The sequence below is a fragment of the Pinus tabuliformis genome, chromosome 3_1 (assembly GCF_031772625.1).
Source record: "Pinus tabuliformis cultivar Carrire ecotype Pingquan chromosome 3_1, CPIR1, whole genome shotgun sequence".
Taxonomy (NCBI): Eukaryota; Viridiplantae; Streptophyta; class Pinopsida; order Pinales; family Pinaceae; genus Pinus; species Pinus tabuliformis.
In genome coordinates, this window is record NC_142301.1 from 629655397 (window position 1) to 629676697 (window position 21301).

The following is a 21301-nucleotide window of genomic DNA, read 5'->3' on the forward strand; positions in this document are numbered from 1 at the left end:
CATCATACCACCGAGTACATGAATGCATTAGAATTGTAATTATGGACATCCGTGAAGACTATAGCATACTCCTAAGTAGAGTTTGGTCTAGTAAATTGCAAGGGTATTTTGCAACCAATTGGTCACACTTATGGCTTCCATATAATGGAAGAAACAACCATATTTGAGTGGAAAGTGAAACCTACATGAAATATAATGTGACACCACTTGAGGGTCATAATGAGTCTATTGGCTTTGTAGACATAATATTTGGAAATTGATCATGGGTTTTATCAAGCACAACCATCACCCATCCCACTAGATACACAGTTGGAGCACCTTCCTTGCACTCCAACTGGTGCTAATGAATCTTGTAATATAATGTATATAATAATAATAGTGTAGGAACCAATTTAGTAGTTGACAATATTTGAAGTTTATACTTTGATGGTTCAAAAATGTAGGATGAATCTAGAGGTAGTTGCGTTCTCATAGACCCACATAACAAGAAGTACATCTTGTCATGTCATTTGGAGTTCAAGTGCACAAATAATATTGTTGAATATGAAGAAATTTTCCTTGGGTTAAAGAAAGAAATTGACCTAAGCGTAGAACTCCTCAAGGTAATTGATGACTTAGAAGTGGTTACTCACGAGGTACAAAATACTATCCATTGTGTCTCACCAAGTTTTAAAAAATACCAATAGGAGGTATGGTGAATTATTACATATTTAAAATATTTTAATAATATTTATATTCCTAGAATTAGAAATGTCGCAACTGATACATTAGCTAATGCAATTGTTAAATGTCGCCTTTGAGAAATGGTTTTTCTATAGAGATTTTATATAAACCATCTATGCCTGATAATGTAACTAATTTTTGTGTTTTCAATGATGACCAATAGATACTGCATTTTATGGCTAATGCAGACATGTTCAACTATGTGGTCATCGAAGAAGATGAGCATGATAAGGCTTTTCATGAAGCAACAGATGTAGTGAAGGGTAATACTATGCCTAAAGGTGTAGTGTCCCTGGAAAAATTATATGACTTGAAAAACTAGTTTAGAGTACCAGTTAATACTAAGAATCAAAGTTCAAAGTTGGCATTTGAACAAGTCAACCTAGGAACCCAAGATAATATAAAATATGTAATCCTTAGTACATGTTGCTTTCCACAAGAATGACAATCATTTATTCGCCTTTTCAAATAGTACTAATATGTGTTTGCATGGAATTATGATGATTTGAAGACATATGATACTCATATTATCCATCATGTCATTCCTATTAAAGAAGAGGTGAAACCATTTCAGCAAAAGCTAAGGAAAGTTCATCTAATGCTTGACCCTCTAATCCAAAAGGAATTAAGGAAACTACTGGATGCTCTAATCATTTTTAAGGTCTGACATTCTACTTGGATTTCAAAGTTGGTCCCTGTCAGGAAGAAGTCCAGTGAGATAAGGTTATGTGTCGAATTTCACAATCTCAAATGGGCATTAGACAATGATAATTATATGGTGCCATCCATGGAACAAATCCTCCAAATAGTATCTGGGTCTGAGATGTTCTCACTGCTAGATGGTTTGTCTGGCTACAATCGGGTCCTAGTGGCAAAACTAGACTTCCTCAAAACCACTTTTAGGACCAAGTGGGGAACATGTGCCTTTAAGCGCATGCTTGATTGGCCAAAGTGTGGTAGTTTATATGGATGATGTAATTGTATTCTCTAAAAGAATATCAGACCATGCGCATCATCTGAAACAAATATTTGAGAGATGTCATAAGTATGGTATCTCTCTCAATCCCAAGAAAAGCATATTTAGTGTGTTAGAGGGCACTCTCGTAGGACACATCATTGCCAAGAGTATAATCAAGTTTGATCCAGAAAGGTTCAAAGCTATAACCCGATTCTCATTCCCTGTAAACAAGAAGGCTATGGAATATTCTTAGGGAAGATTAATTTCCTGTGCAATTTCATCTCTGACTATGCTCAGCGAGTTAAACCATTGTAAGAGATGATAAAGAAAGGTGCAATCTATAAATGGGACAAAAAAGAGAAGGATGTTTTTTCTCATATTAAGAAATCTATTATTGACATGCCTGCATTGTTTAGTCCTGATTATGGCAAGGATTTCCTGCTTTACACTTTCACTTTAGATTCACTTATTGCAACCGTATTGATGCAGAACGATGTTGAAGGAAAGGAACAACCTATTTATTTCATGAGTGTAGGCTTAAATGGGTCAAAACTAAACTATCATGCCGTCGATAAACAAGATTATGCTATATATAAGGCAGTCAAGCATTTCAATCCCTATCTCCTTCAGTCTCACACGGTTGTATATGTGCCTCAGCTAACAATTAGGATGCTCTTTGTGCAACAAGAGTTGGGTGAGAAGAGGGAAATTTAGATGAATTGCTTGCAAGAATATGATCTGGAGTTTAAACCATTTCATATTATTAAGGGTCATGACCTCTTTCAACTTACAGCCGAAGCGAGAGATGTCGCAGAACAAGATTTTTAAGGATGATAGTAGGAAATAGAGATCTATAACTTTGAACAAGTTCCCCAGAAAAGCTCAACAACACCATGGTATTTAGATATATGACAATTCTTAGATCTCAACACATTTCCCACACATTTATCAAACAAATAAAAGAGGGAATTCCACCTTAAAGCTCTATCTTATCAGCTTGTTCATGGAGTGATTTTCAGAAAGCACTATAATGGAGTTTTGTTAAGATGCCTAGAGCCTCAAGATACATAAAAGGTGTTAAGAGATTTGCGGGACGGACCGATTAATGGTCACTATGACGGTGATACAATTGCACATAAATTAATGAGGGTAGGTTATTATTAGCCCAACTTATTCAAGGGCGCTCATGCTTATGCTTGTAAGTGCCCAACTTGTCAGAGATGTGCTGGATGAGATAGAAAATTAGCCACCCTGCTGCTACCAGTAGCAGTTGAGGAACCATTATAACAATGGTGACTAGACGTTATTGGAGAAATATTTCCACATTCGTCAATGCAACACCAATACATTTTGACAATGACATATTATTTTACTCGATGGACAGGAGGAGTTCCTTTAAGACAAGTTAATGACTAAGAAGCCATCCAATTCCTAAAACAAAACATTATAACTAGGTTTGGTGTTCCAACATCTCTTATCGTTGATAATGTGACTTATTTTTCTTTGTTGAAACTTTACGAGTTCACATTAGAAAATGGTATCATACTAAAGCATGCATCAAATTATTACCCACAGGGAAATGGTTTAGAAGAATCAACAAACAAAATTCTCATTCACATTATTAAGAAAATTGCTCTCATTGAGCAAAGGAACTGACACAGTGCTTTGGTGAACACATTATGGGTTGACCATGGGACTCCTAAGTCTTCCCTCAAAACCTGACCGTACTTCCTGGTATATGGTAAATAAGCTATCTTGCATCCAAACTTATATCTTCTAGCCTTGCATCTCTCCTAAGAGTCCCAAGGCATACCATGTCTTCTGGTTCAAAGCAAGATAAATGATTTGCTAAAACTTGAGGAAGAAAAGCTCAAAGCTAAAGAAATATTTTCCATACATCAAATTCGTATTAAGCACTGGTTCGATAAGAAATTTGCTAGGATGAGGAGTTTCGATGTGGGTGACTTAGTATTGAAGTGGGTTAAAACCCACGAAAAGTAAGGAAAACACACGAATCATCCTTATTATATATAAATAATCTTTTTGAATACAAGAGGATAGTGAGGTAGATCGAATTGAGTAAGTCAGGAAGGTTAAGTATATCCAAAAGGCTATAACGGGCCTTTAATGTCAAATTTGGTTGACTTAAGTTTGATATGGTCGAAAAAGGAATTATGGAAGGAATTCATGTATAGAGTAAGGTTCAATAAAGAAAATTTGTGATCAATTCTCATATCTTAGTAGTTTTTTTATCCCTATGTAAATCGTTGAAGGTTTGAATTGGATTTAGAATGAACTTGTTGATTTAGTTGAATGGGAAATAGATTAGCCAACATGAATGACGAGTTCTTCATTGCTGCGGGAAGAATTAATCATTGTAGAGTGATCAAAGGAGATGGAATCCTTTTTGCACACAATAGAAGAAACATTATGGTAATTTGCATCAGTTAAGGTTCTGTGCAAGGTTCCAATTTTGGGGTTTATGGAGAGTTGATCCACCTATTGACATAGCTCTTTGTAAAGGTTTAATGTAAAGGTTTCAAAGCGGGTGTTAATTTATGAGAACAAGAGTTTATTTGCTACACATTAGTAATCTAGTGGTATGGTAATCTGGTGGTGAAGGTATCTGGGTATGGAAGTATCTAGTGTAGACCCCACCACAACTTGCAAATATGATCTTGGATTTTGGAATTGACGCCAAAATTTATTTGGATTGGAACATAAATATTCACTTCTATCATGAGCAAAAGAGATATCATAATCTAAAGGAGTATTTGGATCAAAGGAATATTCAAATTGATAAATATATACATATTCCTTGAGAGGGAAATTATAGGGATCATCTACATCCCTAGATGGAGGCACTAGTGGAATGTTATCTGGATTGAAAATATATTTAGGTAAGTAGCTATAACAAGTTTAAGAACCATATGGATTTTGGATTGCACAAGAGGTTGGCCTTAACACTTTTTGGAAAAGCACTCAGTTATAGCATTAGGTCTTGTGGATGCTATATATTAAGCCGTTGGTTCTCAAGTCTTAGAAAATTGGGGATTACGAAAGAAAAAAAAGTCATAAATACACTTGAATGAAATCAAGGTAACAAGGCCCGTCAATAAAATGCCTTGCAATGAAAACTAAAAGAAAAGAAAAGTAATCACAAAATGACAGTATAAAATGCACTTAAAGTCAGCAACCAAAGGAATCGATGAAAAAAACAAAAAACAAAACCAAAACAAAAAAAAAAAGAAATCAGTGAAAAAAAACGAAGAATCAGGGAAAAAAAACGAAGAAGAAATCATTGAAGGAAGGAATCGATGAAAAACGAAGAAGAAATCATTGAATACTTTTGCGATCAAAAACAAAGGAAAAGGAATCATTCATGGGCATGCGGATAGGTGCGTATACCATCAAAACCAAAAGGAATCGCAATGGAATCGTATTTTGAGATGAAAGAGAATAAGCGCGCTGGGACCCTTTACGCGTATCTTTCGGTGTATAAATAAGCAACCGTAAATGAATATCAATGCATTGCTTCGAGTCTTCCTGTGCAGAGACCAGCGCAGAAGAAAAGGAGAATTAGTTCTCTATATCCAGCCAACTAACCGAGTTTAGCAGGAGGTAAGCGATGTGTGGTCACTAACGGCCTCCTCCACTGTTAATTTTAATCTAAAGATTTTATGTTTGGTTTTTTTAAAGATTTTTTTATTTAATCAGTATAGTTGTATTTTAAATTTTAAATAAATCTGGATTTAATATGAGTAGAGAGATTTATTTTTTTCACATGTAATTTTTTTGAGTTGATATGAATAAAATTTCAACTTTGATCAGGAACGTTTTTACACATCAAATCAAATTAGACTATAGAATAAGCTTCTGCAAAATTATCATGTATCATGTTACAGTTTTCTTTTCTTAATAAATTATCATGTATCATGTTACATTTTTCTTTTCTACTAAGTTTCCAGTTGGGTGATAATTTTGATTTTGCGATTCAAAATATTTAATCTTTTGATTTCATTAAAAAGGATATTGATTATTGAATTGGTATGTGCCTGCTACTTACGTGGTCAGTTTGAACCATCAGAGCAATCATGTACCATGCCATTGGACCTTACGGTAACAGCACGACCGGAATAAAGTGGGAGGATGGCACATATTCAGGCATCAGAAGGATTGTTGTGACCACGACCGCTGACACATTAACCTCGCTGAAAGTGACGTATGCTTTGGCAGGCCTTGATAAGAGTGTTCGTGGTAAAGAATTCGGAGGCCTCACTGCACACGGAGGAGCCGGCGACGATACAGTAGAGGTAATTCCCAGCTGCATGCATCTTCTCGTTTCATCTTCTAAAACTATATGAGTTGCAGGCTTATGAGTATTACGAAACTGTGGGCTTCCTTGACCTCGCTGAATGTGGTTGCAGTATACTCTGGATTTTCCTTCCGAATACCTAGTTAAAATAACTGGCTACCTGGGTCCGGCGGGAGATATTACGTCTCTGACTTTTCAAACCAATAAGAGGAAACTCGGACCATGCGGGCCAGAGGTTGGAACTCCGTTTCAGATTGATGCTGATGCACTTGGCGCGATTGTGGGGTTGTTTGGAACTGCGACAGACGCTTCCCTTAACTCACTTGGCGCCTACAGGCTGCAGATCTGAAGTCCACAATGAAAATAAAAAATAGAATAATGGCCATAGAATGATAAGTCTATGTCTAGTACTATGTAATAACAATACTCTGTTATGTTTTATGTTTAGTACTATGTAATAAAAATAGAATAATGGCCATAGACCGATAAGTCTATGTCTAGTACTATGTAATAAAAATACGCTATTATGTTTTATGTTTAGTACTATGTAATAAAAATACTCTACCATGTTTTATGTTTATGAAGCTTAACTAGATGTTGATGTCATTTACATGATTGACCTTACACTTTTAGGTACTAGATGATAAAATGCGTTATTTACTTTTTATATTAGTTAAAGGTACTAGATGATAAAATGCTTTATTTACTTTTTATATTAGTTAAAGTTATGCTCTATTTACTTTTTATATTTATTAACTTCAACCAGAGAGTAGTGGATAAATTACACTATATTTTAATTTTGAAGTCCAAAATTGTCTGTTTCTTTCCATACAGTGTAATTAATAAAATTCAAGGTTAATGTTATTTATATCCCATGCGAACATGATGATTTATAGATTAAAGGTTAAAATATTAGAATATTATATTAAAAAGCTAAAAGATTATGTGAAATGTTAAGAAGGGTGTTAGTTAAATTTTTTAGATTTTAATTTAACTTTGCATAAATATGTAATGGAGAGTAGAAGGGGCAAGAACAGGTAGAATGATGTGGTGTGATTAATTTTGGTGGATGATTGATTTTTTTCATTTTCTTATATTTTTCTATTAATGGATGATTAATAAAAAAAAAGGTGTTTGTACAACATTATTATGCAACAAACAAAATTTAAGGCAATTTCATTATATAGTATATATATACCACGTAACCAAAAGGCATTAACCAACTTGGAAAAAGCATCAACATCTCAAAAGAAACACACTAGGTGTCTAATAAGATCGTAAGGGGTTTCTTAGGAAACCAATGAATCCGTAATGATTCCTAGAGCATTTACATTGCAATCCACAAATATGTGAAATGTGAAATGTCAACGTTTCACACGAGGTTGGGAAAGTATGTGAAATGTCAAAGGGATTCTAAATGGTTACTTATATCTTTCTTTTTAATTTGTATAGATCTATGTAATTGAAAGGAGAACGTACGAAAACTTATAGGAAAAATGATGTAATTCAAAACTAAGGTTTTTGCATGTATTATTACATTAATGTTGTGGACTAATTTTGCTAGATGATTGAATTATTTGATTTCTTCTTTCATGATTGAATTGTGAATATAATATTTAATGATTTCAACTATAGTTTATTTACTATCGTGGGAATGAAATATATAATTTTGTTAAATAAATTTAATTGATTTTATTTTTTTATATGAATATGTTATGTGAAATGTAAACATTTTTATTTTATTTTTTTTAGGTTTTTTAGTTTTTTTTAAATTATGTGTTATCTCGTTTTTAGAAAATTTGAGTTTACATGATTTTTTTTTAATTATCTTAAATTAAATTTTCTTTTCATTTTACTTCATGTTTGATTGTTTAAGAATGGTGGATGGAAATAATTTTATTTTATAATTTTCTATATATATAACACATGTTTGTTCATATTTAGAGTTATATAGTCCATCTTGAATTTATAATTTAAGGGGATTGGATTTTTTCAAAATAAAAGATTAAAAAATTGACTAATTCACTATTTTGAATGTAATATATTCACTTTCTTTTTATAATATTATAACTATGACTTATACAAAGTGCGATAAAGTAGAAACATATTTTTTTTTTTTTTTGGCTAAACTTATGTTTCATTTATTATTATTATTGCTTAATCCACTAAGTGAGTGAAGTGACAATTTAATATCAAATAAAGGTGAAGCAAACATTTCACTAAAACTTGTTTTCTTATATTACTATTATTATTAAATATTATTTTATGAGCATCCTAAGTTTCATATTATTTCAAAATATGGGTAACTATTTTGATATTTGACACTTATCTGGACCCATTTTAGATTGATATATAATGTTGATTTAAATTGAATGTCTTTATGTCCCATCCCTAATTTATTAAATTGAAGAGAAAGTTTCATCATATCACCAAAAATGAAGCTATGAAGCCTAACAACTCCTATATGATATATCACAGTGATTCATTGTTTGATTTAGTGGCTAGTCCCACCAAGCATTGAAGAAGTTGGTACTTAAAGAATTTGAGGATCTGTTTGTTGAAATTCTAGGAATACCACATAAGAGGGATATTGATTTCTCCATTTATTTGTTACCTAGAGTTTCCATACTATCCAAGGCATCATACATGGTGAGAACACCCTAACCTAAGGAATTGCAAATGCAACTAGACTATCTTCTGAAGATCAAGTACATATTCCCAAGTGTGCCACCTTGCGGTGTCTTGATGCTCTTTTTGGAGAGGAAATATGGTACATCAAAGTTTTTCTCTGATTTCAAGTAGTATTACAAAGGTGACAATGAATAAAATGTATCCTTTCCCAAGAATAAATTACTTATTTGATCAAATGAGAGGGGTTAAGGTGTTCTCCAAGGTTTATATAAGATTAGGGTACATTAGGCAAGGATTAAGGAGGAGGACATCAACAAGATAACATTCAAAGCATGATATGGTCATTATGGGTTCGTAATGGTGCCATTTGGGCTATCCAATGCACTAGATGTTTTTATGTGCCTTATGAATGGCATTTTTGGAATTATTTGGATTAGTTTGTCATTGTATATTTGTATGACATCCTTTTTTACTGAAAATATAAAGAAGATCAAGAATATCAATTGGCGATGGTCTCCCAAATGTTGAAGGATCCTCAACTATACCAAGATGATCAAATGATGATTTCACCAACACTAGATTCATTATCTGGGTCATATCATCTAAGAGGTAGGTGTGGTAGTTGACCCACAGAAGATAAAAGCTTGCAGATTTATGTGGTGTTGATTTTGTGATTGTGTTGTCGAATGAATATGTACTAAACGAGATTTATATTATCTATCTGTTATATCAATCAATTTTGAATATATAAGGATATTTTGAGAAAACCTATTTTGTTTAACAAAATCTGGTCTGTGATACTATTATATGCATCTGTGATTTTATTTGAATACCAAGTTAGTGTTTATAAAATAATATTGTCTTCCATTCTCTAATAGAATATTACTTTTATGCCATTCTCCATTAAAAAAATAATTTACCTCCCTTTTCTAATAAAATATTATTCTCAACATTCTCCATTAAAATATTAATTTCCGTTTTTCTCCCACAAAATAATATTTTCTCCTTTTTATTTAATATCTCCAAAATTGGCAAAAATCCTTGGTGAATTTTGCACTCAATAAAAAATTCTTGTCCTCAAGCAATGCCTTAGCAAGCTCCCATCACTATTTGTTGACCAAAACTATCATTGCAAACAATACCAGGGTCTCAAATGTGCCACTGAGTCATCCTTGTCTCATGCGCTATCTTGTCATAAAGGAGTCTCTTGATACCAAGATCCCAAGCCATTCTTAAAAACATGAAACATCCCTTGCTCCACCCATTTTCCAACCATGTATAAGCCCTAGAAGTCCTCTGCATACTGCCCATGAGTAAAGCATCATGATAATATAAAATCCTAAAAAAATCAGTGTAAACTTGCCCTACTGAGTAGTCAATCTCATGTACTTCAAGAGTAAGCTTCTAAAGATACAATCCAACCCCTGCGGAGATGAATTCTCACTCGCATGAGCTCCCCCTGATCATCCTGCCATGCTAGTGAAGTCCCCCATGCCAACCGCAAACCACTAAAACCCAATGGAAGATTTGAATGATCTCCCCTTATACGAACCAAACCACCCTTGAGGCTAGCTAAACCATGAAATCTCATGATGCTTGGATCCCATGCCAGTCTCAGAAGGGTGCCACCATGCTAATGTTGCACCACTATGACTATGATAAACAACTAATCGTGCATAGAATGTATCCTCCTCTCCTGGAACATGACGGAAAAAAAATTGTGAAGTACATGCTCATCCTTCCCTGGCATCTCCATGATATCAATGTCTACCCATCTATTGCCAATGTTGATCCAAAGCGAAAACAAGGAAAATTGGCTTGCCACATGATAAAGGCCATGGTGCTCCCCCATATGTCAAACTAAGAGTGAGCTGGGTCACTCTGTGTCGTGATCCCACTCGTCGCGAAATAGAGTGACCAACCATCTAACCGAATCCATGGATCTCATATCCATATCTGCTGTAGCATAGTCATGAAAACTACTGGCACCAACTCGTTCCATGTCTTGGGTCCTTACATGTAATCAATATATGTACTCCATGCACCCTAGATCAATCTAGTGCATGCAATACTTCCCTGCGCCTACCATACCACATTACGAGATCTGTTATCTTGCCTCTTGTTGGTGCTTCCAAAAATTGTCTAGAGTCTAAACATCTTCCTACAAGATGGGTCCATCAACCACTATTAATGCTCCTGATACATATTGGAATGTATTTTCCAGTAGGTGTCATGCATCTCCCTGAATGTGGGCTCAAGGGTGGAGCACATGTTACCCCTGCAATAGATCATACCATCCCTAATCCTACACCTGCCAACTCACACCCTGACCATATGCCATGGTTGGAATGCCTCTCTCCTGATGCACCATGTCATGTCCATCTCTCTTAGATGAACCCCCTAGGTCATGTTGCTCATGATGAGAGAATCAAGAAATGATAGTCAAGTCCCCTTTCTCAGTGTGTAATGTTGGAGAGTGATAAACAGAAGCTCATTGTCAGCTCTGTGATTAACTCGCTCTCCAAATATGGGTGTGCCCAACCCAATGGTGTGTCTGATGTCCTCGTCAGAAGATATCTTTGGTGGAAACACTCCAACAATGTGTTGTGCATCATCATGCTCTATTGTCCATAAATATGCACGCCTGCACTCCTATGCATAGCATTGAACTCCACAACACAACTTTGTGTGCCATTGGATACCAACGCTCAGTATCCTACCACCCTGTACCATATGGCATCCCTTATGTATCAATGCATCTACCATGCTGCTAGTAAGCCCTCCACAATGTGAGCCATATCTCCTCACCTTCCCTAAAAAACATGAGCGGTTTAACTACCCATAGGCTAACAAAATTGACACTACTCATGTGCATATCCTTAGTATCTCTTGTGTCCAATATACTAGTAAGAGAGAATTGTATCCATGCAATGCCCTGTCTGGTGGCCTACCAATGCTACCTCCTACCAGCTCCTGCCATAGTGGGATAATCACCCAATGACCCCACACATAATCAATATCCCAAGAAATCTCATAAAAACTATCTGCGCCCCTGTCAAACCATATTGTCACTAATGTTGATAGAGATATGAAAGTGTGTGGGTGCTCGATCACCAAATCCATCACACTGTTAATGCCACCACTAACCAAACCCATGTTGTGGTAAGGAATCCCACCGGGATCCCAATAACAATATGGCACTCAAACACCTCCAGTAACCTATGATGCCTTCCAGACTATGCTCCTATCCATGGATCTATCAAGGAACCTAGCTAGCTCAACTAGATACCAACTCAATATCTCTCGCCATCCAACCCTAAGAGAGGGATTGAATGCACATACACCCATACATGGAACAACTCCCATCTATGGATGCTACACCTTGTGCAAATCATGTTGTATCATCTCACAATCCTATTCAACACATGAGATCTATCTTGATAATTGTGCCTCTCTCTCTCCAATGTGCAAAGGTAACTTAACAATGCTATCAACCTTACCTATGTATGCCTAAAGAGGGCTAATCCAATGCTCTAATGTGTACTCCTCCAACTATACCATTAATTAATCTAACTTTTCTCTAATGTGAGTTATCCTTTTCGATGTCTCGACAAAAACTGCTCTAATTCCATCTAGCTCCTCATTCTATTGCAGAATGGTCTCTCGAATTGTTGTGGCCTTCTTTTTCAATGCTACAAAGTTGACTTGGAGCTGATGAAACTGATGTGGGAAGCTAACATCTATAAACTTGGTCACAACTCTAGGTACCTATGTGTCTCTTGGCACCTCATCAATGGTGGGTAACTATGTGTCCCCTGGCACCTCATCAATGGGTGTATCCTCAATTTTCTCCACCAATGTGTCAATTGGGGCTACCAAAGGAAACTCTAACAAGGGTGGCTCCTATGTCACATTAGGTGTATCCACATGCTCCTCACAATATTGTGTGCCCTAAGTCTCCTTCTTAACTCCTCCTTAGGCTCGCTATTAGTCTACCTATGCCCTAGCCCTCATGATCTGGAGTAAGATCTCCTCATGACCCCATCATCTAACTGCTCTCATCTTGTCCACTCCTCTTGAAGGGGTCTGGTGCTCATATTCTGTTGAATTTTCCCACATGGAGTGAGTGGATTCATTCCCATGGTAGGCACACCTCTAGTGCCTCTTTTATAAGGATGAGAATAGCTTGGTTTTATTCCCTTACTAACACACAATTGGGCTAACATCTCTATCATCTCCTCATTGTTTCTGAGGATATCCTCCATGATTCCCTGTGTACTCCTCCCCTTTTGCACCATTGTAACATCCATAAATTTCACCAATCATTATGCATGGATGCCTACACCTCCATGATCTTGCTATCTTCCCCATACCTAGCCAAGATCATGCTCTGATACCACTGTAATATCCCATTTTATAAATTTTCCTAATTTATTGGGAAATTTCTATCATAAATTTCTCCAAGCAATTGCAAAATAAGAACCATGAATTGCAGCAAAGAAAAATAATATTTCCAAATAAACCCATAAATGCAACAATTTTAAATAACACAAAAAATGGAGAATTGAGCAGCTTTAATTATTTACTAGCGCAATTACATATAAATCTCTTGATATAAATAACTGCAGTGACAACCACAGAAAATCTGCTGCAATAATAAATTGGGCCTCCAAAATAGATTAGAAATAAATAAGATGCACCTATGAATTATTTCCCAGAAATTCTACTGTTACTGCTGCTGGAGGTGAACTATGATTTATGCCCTCAAATCTACTCCAAAATTTCTGTAAAATTAACTCGAGGCTTCTCTCACTGAAATCTACCAAGCCCAGAAAAATCTTGGGCTAATTCTAGCTGACCTTAAAAACCAAAAAAAAATGTGAATTAACCAAAAGATATTGTTGGTGTTGTTGTTGCTGTTGGAGAACAATTGGAATTTATGTGCTCGAAAGTACTCATAAATTTATGAAAATTTAATCCAAAGTTCCTCACACCAAACCCGTAAAAGCATAAAAATGGTTTGGCTTAACTCCAAGTGAAAATTGAACCCATAATGTGATGCAAACTACCCAGTTAACCAACAATATGCCCTACAATAGGAATGCACAATTCTAGCTTGAATATTGCCCATAAAATTCTCTAAAATTAGCTATAGGATACTCAAGCCCAAACCAACAAAACCCATAAATTGTTTGGGCTAATTCTAGCTGACCCAGAATGCCCAAATAGAGTAAATTTCGAGCTAAACAACTTTGCACCCAACTAGAGGGGAACTATTGAGAAATGATAAAAACCTACAGTAAATGACTGAGAGCTTATGCATAAATATCCTCTGTAAAATCTCCTACAAATACTTGAAACCTATAATAGAAAGGTGTTGTTGCCAATAACCTCTGAGGTTTGTCTTCTGCTCCCAGAAAATAACAAATTTCTGTCTGAATTTTCTGCAATAAACTCTAATGGAAGTCCTGAAATAGACTCCCCCAAAGCCTTTCTAGGGAGACACTCAAATTTCTTCAAAGATTGAGGTGGAATTTCTCCCTAGTAATCCCTTGTGCTAAGTAGCACTAATTGTCTTAGCTGAATAGCTCAAGAGAACTCAAGTTTAGATGTCAAATAGAAATGATAAGATATAATGGTTTTTAATTGAGTTCCATCTCCTTTTATAATTCTTCATGGATCCTCCCTCAAGCTTCTAAATCCTCCCTTTTTTCCTTATTATTTTATTGGTCAGGGCTCTTTTCCCTTTTTCGCAACCATTTGAATAAAATAATAATTTGTCGTCATTCCAATAAAATAATAATTTTCTTCCATTCTCCAATAAAATATTTTTTTTTTCCACCATCCATTAAAATAATAATTTCCACTTTTCTCCCACAAAATAATATTTTCTCCTTTCTATTTAATATCTCCAAAATTATCACAACTCCTTAGAGAATTTTGCACTCACAAAACTTGGGGACATGACAACAACTTAGTGAGTTTTGTGAAAAAAGTCATCTTCTTTGATTTCTTGAAATCGTTTAAAGAATTCATCCATAAATTTGTTCTAACTTATTACATATGTTATTTTTTTCCACCACATGTACTAGTGTGCATCCCATTGCAGTTGCATGGATTTGTATCTAATATTTTCATCATCAGTATATATGTTATAGATCTCAAATCATTCTTCAACATTGTTGAACCATGCTGCACTCTTTTTTTGTTATCATTGAATTTTGATAGTCTAGTTTTGCATGTGGAGGAGATGTTAAGATTTCTTGGATATATGGTTGGTATTGGTTCTGGATCATCATGCCATGAGTATGTATGTTTAACTATGGATTTGGAGTAGTAGGTGGGGTCCAAGGTACATTTATTTGTGGGTTTGGTATGTGAGGCAAGTTAGGTGAGTAAGAAATTTCAAAAGCATTTTTTTCTAGACTAAATGTGTTTTGTGATTTGACATGATTTATTATGAGGTTCCATAATTTAGTGAATTGGTCTTTTAATTCTATGTGATTTTTGTTGACCAAGTTCCTTAGTTCTATTTGATCTTCTCGAAGAACATCCTAGTAACTTTTGATTGATATATGCTTCTAACCAAATTTGTATTAAACTTGCTCATAGTCGTTGTCCTTGTAAATGGTGAGGATTTTCGGCCTATTTGACTAGTTTCTTCAAACCCCCCTCAATATATATAAAAATTTTATTTTATTTTATTTTTATTTTATTATGAGAAAGTTATTGCTATAAATAAAAAAAATTCTGTGTAAATTTTTTCTCATATATGATAGAATATACCATGGGTCAATGTTTTACTAAACCATAGACCTATAAACCACCTTCAATAAAATTGAATTTTACTCTTCCTTTCTTTTTATTGTTATTTCCTTTTTTCAATCCTATCTTTCCAATACCATGGGAAAATACCATGGGTTTGTGAAACCATAGGCTTTGATACTAGATGTTGTGCACAACTATATATATATATATATATATATATATATAGATGTTGTGCAAAACTATATATATATAGAGTTGAATGATGAATATTACAATAGATCCATGCCTAGGTATTTATAATGGACATCTATTGTAATATTCATCATTCAAATAATAGATGTATATATATATATATATATATATATATATATATATATATATATATATATAGGCAGAGTGCCTTTCCACTACTAGATGTGTCTTTACAAAAGGGCACATATATTCACTAAATAATTAATTATCATTTATTATGTTTATAACAACGTGATACAATGTGACCCAAATATTCCACTTGAACACCAAAGGCATACCTAGAAGGATTTGTATATAGTTGTTACTATTCTAATAGTGTTAAGACCCTCTCAACATTTTGTGCATGCTCTTCCCAACATATGTTGTAGATTAGTGTTCCATCAAAAAATACTGACACAAATTTTATAAGGAAGGGTTTGAAAATAGAATTTATCAAGATTTGATATGTTGAAGGTGCATTTGTAACTCCAAATGACATAACCAAAAGCTCATAATGGCATTTGTTTGTTCTAAAGGATGCTTTGTGAATGTCTTCTTACCTCGTTCTTATTTGTTGATATCTAGAATGAAGAGCCAACTTAGTAAATAAAATTGATCCATACAACCCGTTTAATAATTCATTAATGACAAGAATAGTAACCTTATCTTTGATTGTTGAGTTTTTTATAATTTTCACACATACACCACAGACCATCCTTTTTTATAACATCACCATTGGTGAAGAGAAACCACTCTACCTAAGTTGGATGATGCCAACCTCTAACATTTCTTGAACAATATGCTCAATCTCACTATTATGTGCATGCGGATACATGCAAGGCCTAATTTTATGTGGTATACTTCGAGGTTACAAATAAATATCATGGTCATGATCTTGGGCAAGCGAAAGATCCTTAGGCATTTATCTAATATGTTAAAATGATTGCTAATAAATGTTTGGAGATCCACTAGAGAAAAAAATATATATGTTTGAACATCTAATGGACATTATTGTTAAGTTACACCTTGGTGTGCATTTTTAGTAATTTCGTCATGCTATTAGAGCTTATCACCTTTTTGGGTTTCTCTTTATGAAAAGATCTTGAAAATTAATGATTATTGTTCCCATTGATTGTAACCATTGGACCCATAACACAACATTAGAAACACCCATTTGGATTTTAATCATGGGACTATCCAACAAATACTCCCCCATATTTAGCTTAATACTATGGAACTTTCCTGAGAAATTTATGGTACCTCCATTTTCAATCTACTTGAAATTATGGTGTTGGATATTCAAAGCAATTAAGTAGTTTTTCCAATTTGTAAATAATGAATTTATGGGTACTACTTGAATCAATCAATGTTGTTACCTTTTTTATTTTGGTATATCCTTCTATATTCAAGGTATTTGGAGTATTAATTCCATTTAATGCATGAAAAGAGAATGATAGAGCAATCTCTTTTAGCTGTAGATCTTGTGAAGGTTCCATTTCTTGATCTGCATAGTCTAATTAGATTAATTCCTTCTCACTAAATTTATGCCCCTTACTAAACTTGTTACCACAATTGAAACATAGACCCTTTACTCTTCTTTCATCCGTTTACTTCGGAGCTAACCTTGTCGATTTAATCTTGCAATTGTAATCTAAAAAGTCAAACTTGTCGATTTAATCTAAGCGTTGCAATTGTAATCTAAAAAAAAAATGTTATTGATAACACATTATCGATTTTAGTTGCAATGAATGGGATCAATTGTTAAGGTCACGATTTCACACAAGTTGGAATTTTAGGCCCCTTAGAAATGATTGCACCAGTAATGTCACTTTTTAATTCAATGGTTGATTTTAAGAGTTTGGTTACAAAAATATAAACTATTAAGACCATCGTTTCAAGCAAGTCATAATAAACACATAAGCATATTGATAGGTGACAACAACAATAAATAAAATGCACTTACCATCAAAACCAAAAAAAGAATAATCATAAATAAATACATGTGTGGACGTGTTGTTGATAGGTGGAAACATCCTTAAATAAAATACATTTACCATGAAAACCAAAAAGAAAACTATAAACATATATAAACATGTGAGCATGTTGATAGGTGGCAAATCCCATGATGAAATGTGAGAAAAACCAAAAAAATAAGTTAAAATTATAAAAAATAAATACTAAACATGTTGATAAGTGACCAGATTTATTTCAAAATAATATTTATTAAATAAATAAATAAATTATAAAATAAATATTTAAATAGATTGACAAATGCCAAGACCATAATTGATAAAAATGTAAAAACATAAATATGTTAAAGAGTGACTCGACTTATTAACGAAATATAATGAAAATGAAACGAGATGTCTTTAGTGCGACTTTTTGAAAGCTTTTTTGGTGGGTTTTTCTGGTCTAATTTCTCTAAAATCTGGCAAGAAATTTATTGAAATCACAAGTTTGATGGGTAACGACTACACAATACAAGTGCCCTAGGGAGTTTTCAGGGTGCTGAATCCATATATAGAGTCAAAAAACCAATTTAAATAACACAAATCAAAATTTCCCCTGAATTTTTTCCACCAAATTTAGGTATCAGAAAATCCAAAAAGTCACACTAAAAACAACTCCCAGGAAAAAAACCACAATAACCAAATTATATTATTAAAATACATTTACGACAAAAACCACAATAACCAAATTATATTATTAAAATACATTTACGACAAAAACTAAAAGAAAAAGAAATCATGAAATGCACTCAATGAAACCAAAAGAAAACAAATCGTAAGAAATTAAGCAGGTTGATGGGTGATAATAACTATCAACATATGCACTTATCGAGAACCAAATCATAAAAAATCATAAGTGAATGTGTTGATAAGCAGCAAGGTCCATAAAATCCATAATGAAGAAAGAAATCACTAAGAATCTAATTTTTTCACTGTAAATTTGTAAATATTTTGTTTTTTTATTTTTTTTAATATTAAAAAAAAAATTCAACTTTGATGAACATCTTTACATATCATACTGAACTATAAAATTAAAATTAACCTCTTGTCTGAATAAACATCACTTAATATTATACTACTGGTCCTCACATTATTGTATTTTTTATTTTGAATAAATATTAAACTAAAGTAATTCATAAAAAGAAATTGATTATTGAATTGGTATGTGCCTGCTACTCTACGTTGGTCAGTTTGAACCATCATTGCTATGGAGAAGAACTACTATGTCACTCGACATTACGGGAATAGCAGGTGCGGAAAAAGGTGGGACGATGGAACTATGACCACAACATATGCTTTGGAAGGCCATGATCCGAGTATTCGTGCGAAAGAATTCGGTGGTCTAACACACAGAGGACCGGGTGACGAGTCAAAGGAAGTAACTTTCAATAGTACGTATTTTTTTTGTATTATAATGGTAGATTTTGAGAATATTTTGAAATTTTATAGTTATTGGAAATAGGTTTTTAATATGTATTTTCAATTATTATGACGATAAATTTTGGAAATATTTTGAAATATCAGCACTATAAAAAAATATGTATTTTCTATTATTATAGCGATAAATTTTGGGAATATTTTAAAATCTAATTTCTCTAACAAAAAAATGATCAAATAATTAACTATTTCTTAAATATCAAATTTCAAAATATTTTTAAAATCTATATAAATTTAACTGTCCAAAAACCTATGACTAATACGAAACTTCAGTTTTCTCTGACCTCGCTGGATGTGGTTGCAGTTTTTTCTGACTAAAAATAAATAATTTAATATTTTTTAAACTAAAGGTTTGTAAGTTTACATATATAGAATAGATAGTGATGAGGTATTTTGTTAAGACATTTAGTGATGTGAAAATTTGCCTATTCTAAATTTTATGAGTAAAAATTCAACCATTTTAAAATTTAGTATGACCCAAACTAAATAAAATCCCTAAATAATTTTGATGTCTTAAATAAATTACAATTTCTCAAACCAATGTTACTTGGGAGCGGGAGCGGAAGCGGGGAGCGGGAGCGGAAGCGGGAGCGGGAGCGACCATTTTCAGAAGCTCCCGGTTTGGGAGCGAATCCCGGAGCGATTTTTTAAAAATATATATATTTTTTATATTTTTTAATTTTTGATACATATATGTCAACAAAAACATGTAGAATGATGAATTAGATATAAAAAACATAAAAAAGCATAGATTGAACCATATAACAACAATCATCTAGAAGTTATAATCTTCATCAACCACGTCCGCAAGTTAGTAACATAGTAACATACAACATATTGAGTCTCATGATTCATCAATCTTAAAGTTTCAAGCTTTCAAAATTCAATATATAACATTTATCATCATTGATCACCAAAGTTGTACTTGTAAGCTAAGTGTAACCATTACAACAAATAATATCTAACATGAAATGAAATGTTATAAAATGAAACGAAATGAAACAAATTTCAACTTTCATGAAGCATCATATTCATAATTTATTACTAATGAGTTATAATTGCCAACTTCAAACTTAAATTGTCATATATTGTTTAAAAAAATATCATAATAAATATGAAAGAGTCAATAGTTATAAAAGCTACTAGAAACTAGAGAAGAGAAGTAAATCTATTATCTATTTCTTATGCTTGGGCCTCTTGCCACCACGAGAAATGTCTAATTTTTTAGTCTTGTTGCAAAATCAGGATCTTTGTCATTAATATCACCCTCCAAGCATTAATATCCAGAGGTATCTTTTTCATTACCTTTGTATCTATATAGGGATCTTTGTCATTAATATCACCCTCTAAGCATTAACATAAGATAGAAAAAGCATAGCATGTCAAGTCAAGATTTTGTTTGAGTGATGCGTACATTTTTAGAAGGGTCATGATAGAGGAGTTCGACAACCAATGTCACTAACATCAAGGTACATAGAGGGATTGGTACTCTTGATTAAATATGAGTTCCATACCCTAATACATGACAAAATTCAATGGAAACATTGCAATCCCCCAATCCTGAAATCCTGAAAAACTGATAAGTCTGCTGGATTTTGAATGAAATCTAAAATTCTACTTTCTCCATATGAAATCCAATGAGGACGAAACCACTCTCAAACATCCTGAGTCATTTCATGGTAATGTTAAAAATTTAAGTAAAAGGATGAAAATGAAAATTAAAGAAAATGTCACTTTTACTTTAAGAATTTAACATTACCATGAATAGCATATCAATACTAGGGCCTAGACTTGATCATTAAGTTGCCCCACTCAAAAACTATTTGTTTCTTTCAAAAAAAATTGCATTTCGAACATTACTACAAAAAAAAAATGCAAAAAAGGCAAAACACTCCCGAAAACGCTCCCGAAAAGGCAGGGAGCGAAATTTTTTTTAGGGAGCGCGCTCCCGAAATCGGGAGCGATTTCGGGAGCGCGCTCCCGACCCGCTCCCGCCCGAAGCGCGGATCGGGAGCGGGAGCGAGAGGGGGGGGACGCTCCCCCGCAACACTGTCTCAAACTAAAAATTAAACAACTTAACAACAAATACATTAAAAAAAAATTACTAAATAAAAAAAATAAAATTATATCCTTATATTTATAAAATTAAATTCAATATTAATGTTATTTATATCCATCGACGTCGTTTATATTTATATTTAATATTATTTATATGATACGTAAATATGA

General features: G+C 33.5%; 1 protein-coding gene across 2 annotated transcripts; it reads left to right on the plus strand.

Annotated features, from left to right (window-relative positions):
- The first annotated feature begins 5209 nt into the window (after nucleotides 1-5209).
- On the plus strand, nucleotides 5210-6576 carry LOC149188627 (agglutinin alpha chain-like). Of its 2 annotated transcripts, none has more exons than XM_089413061.1 (3): nucleotides 5210-5302; nucleotides 5756-5994; nucleotides 6109-6576. In XM_089413061.1, the coding sequence occupies exons 2-3, from the start codon at nucleotides 5776-5778 to the stop codon at nucleotides 6343-6345; spliced, it is 456 nt and encodes a 151-aa protein (XP_089269187.1). In that variant the 5' UTR covers nucleotides 5210-5302; nucleotides 5756-5775; the 3' UTR covers nucleotides 6346-6576. The 2 variants fall into 2 exon arrangements, with proteins under 2 accessions (XP_089269187.1, XP_089269188.1); XM_089413062.1 differs by having other exon boundaries at nucleotides 5769-5994.
- The last annotated feature ends 14725 nt before the right edge of the window (nucleotides 6577-21301 follow it).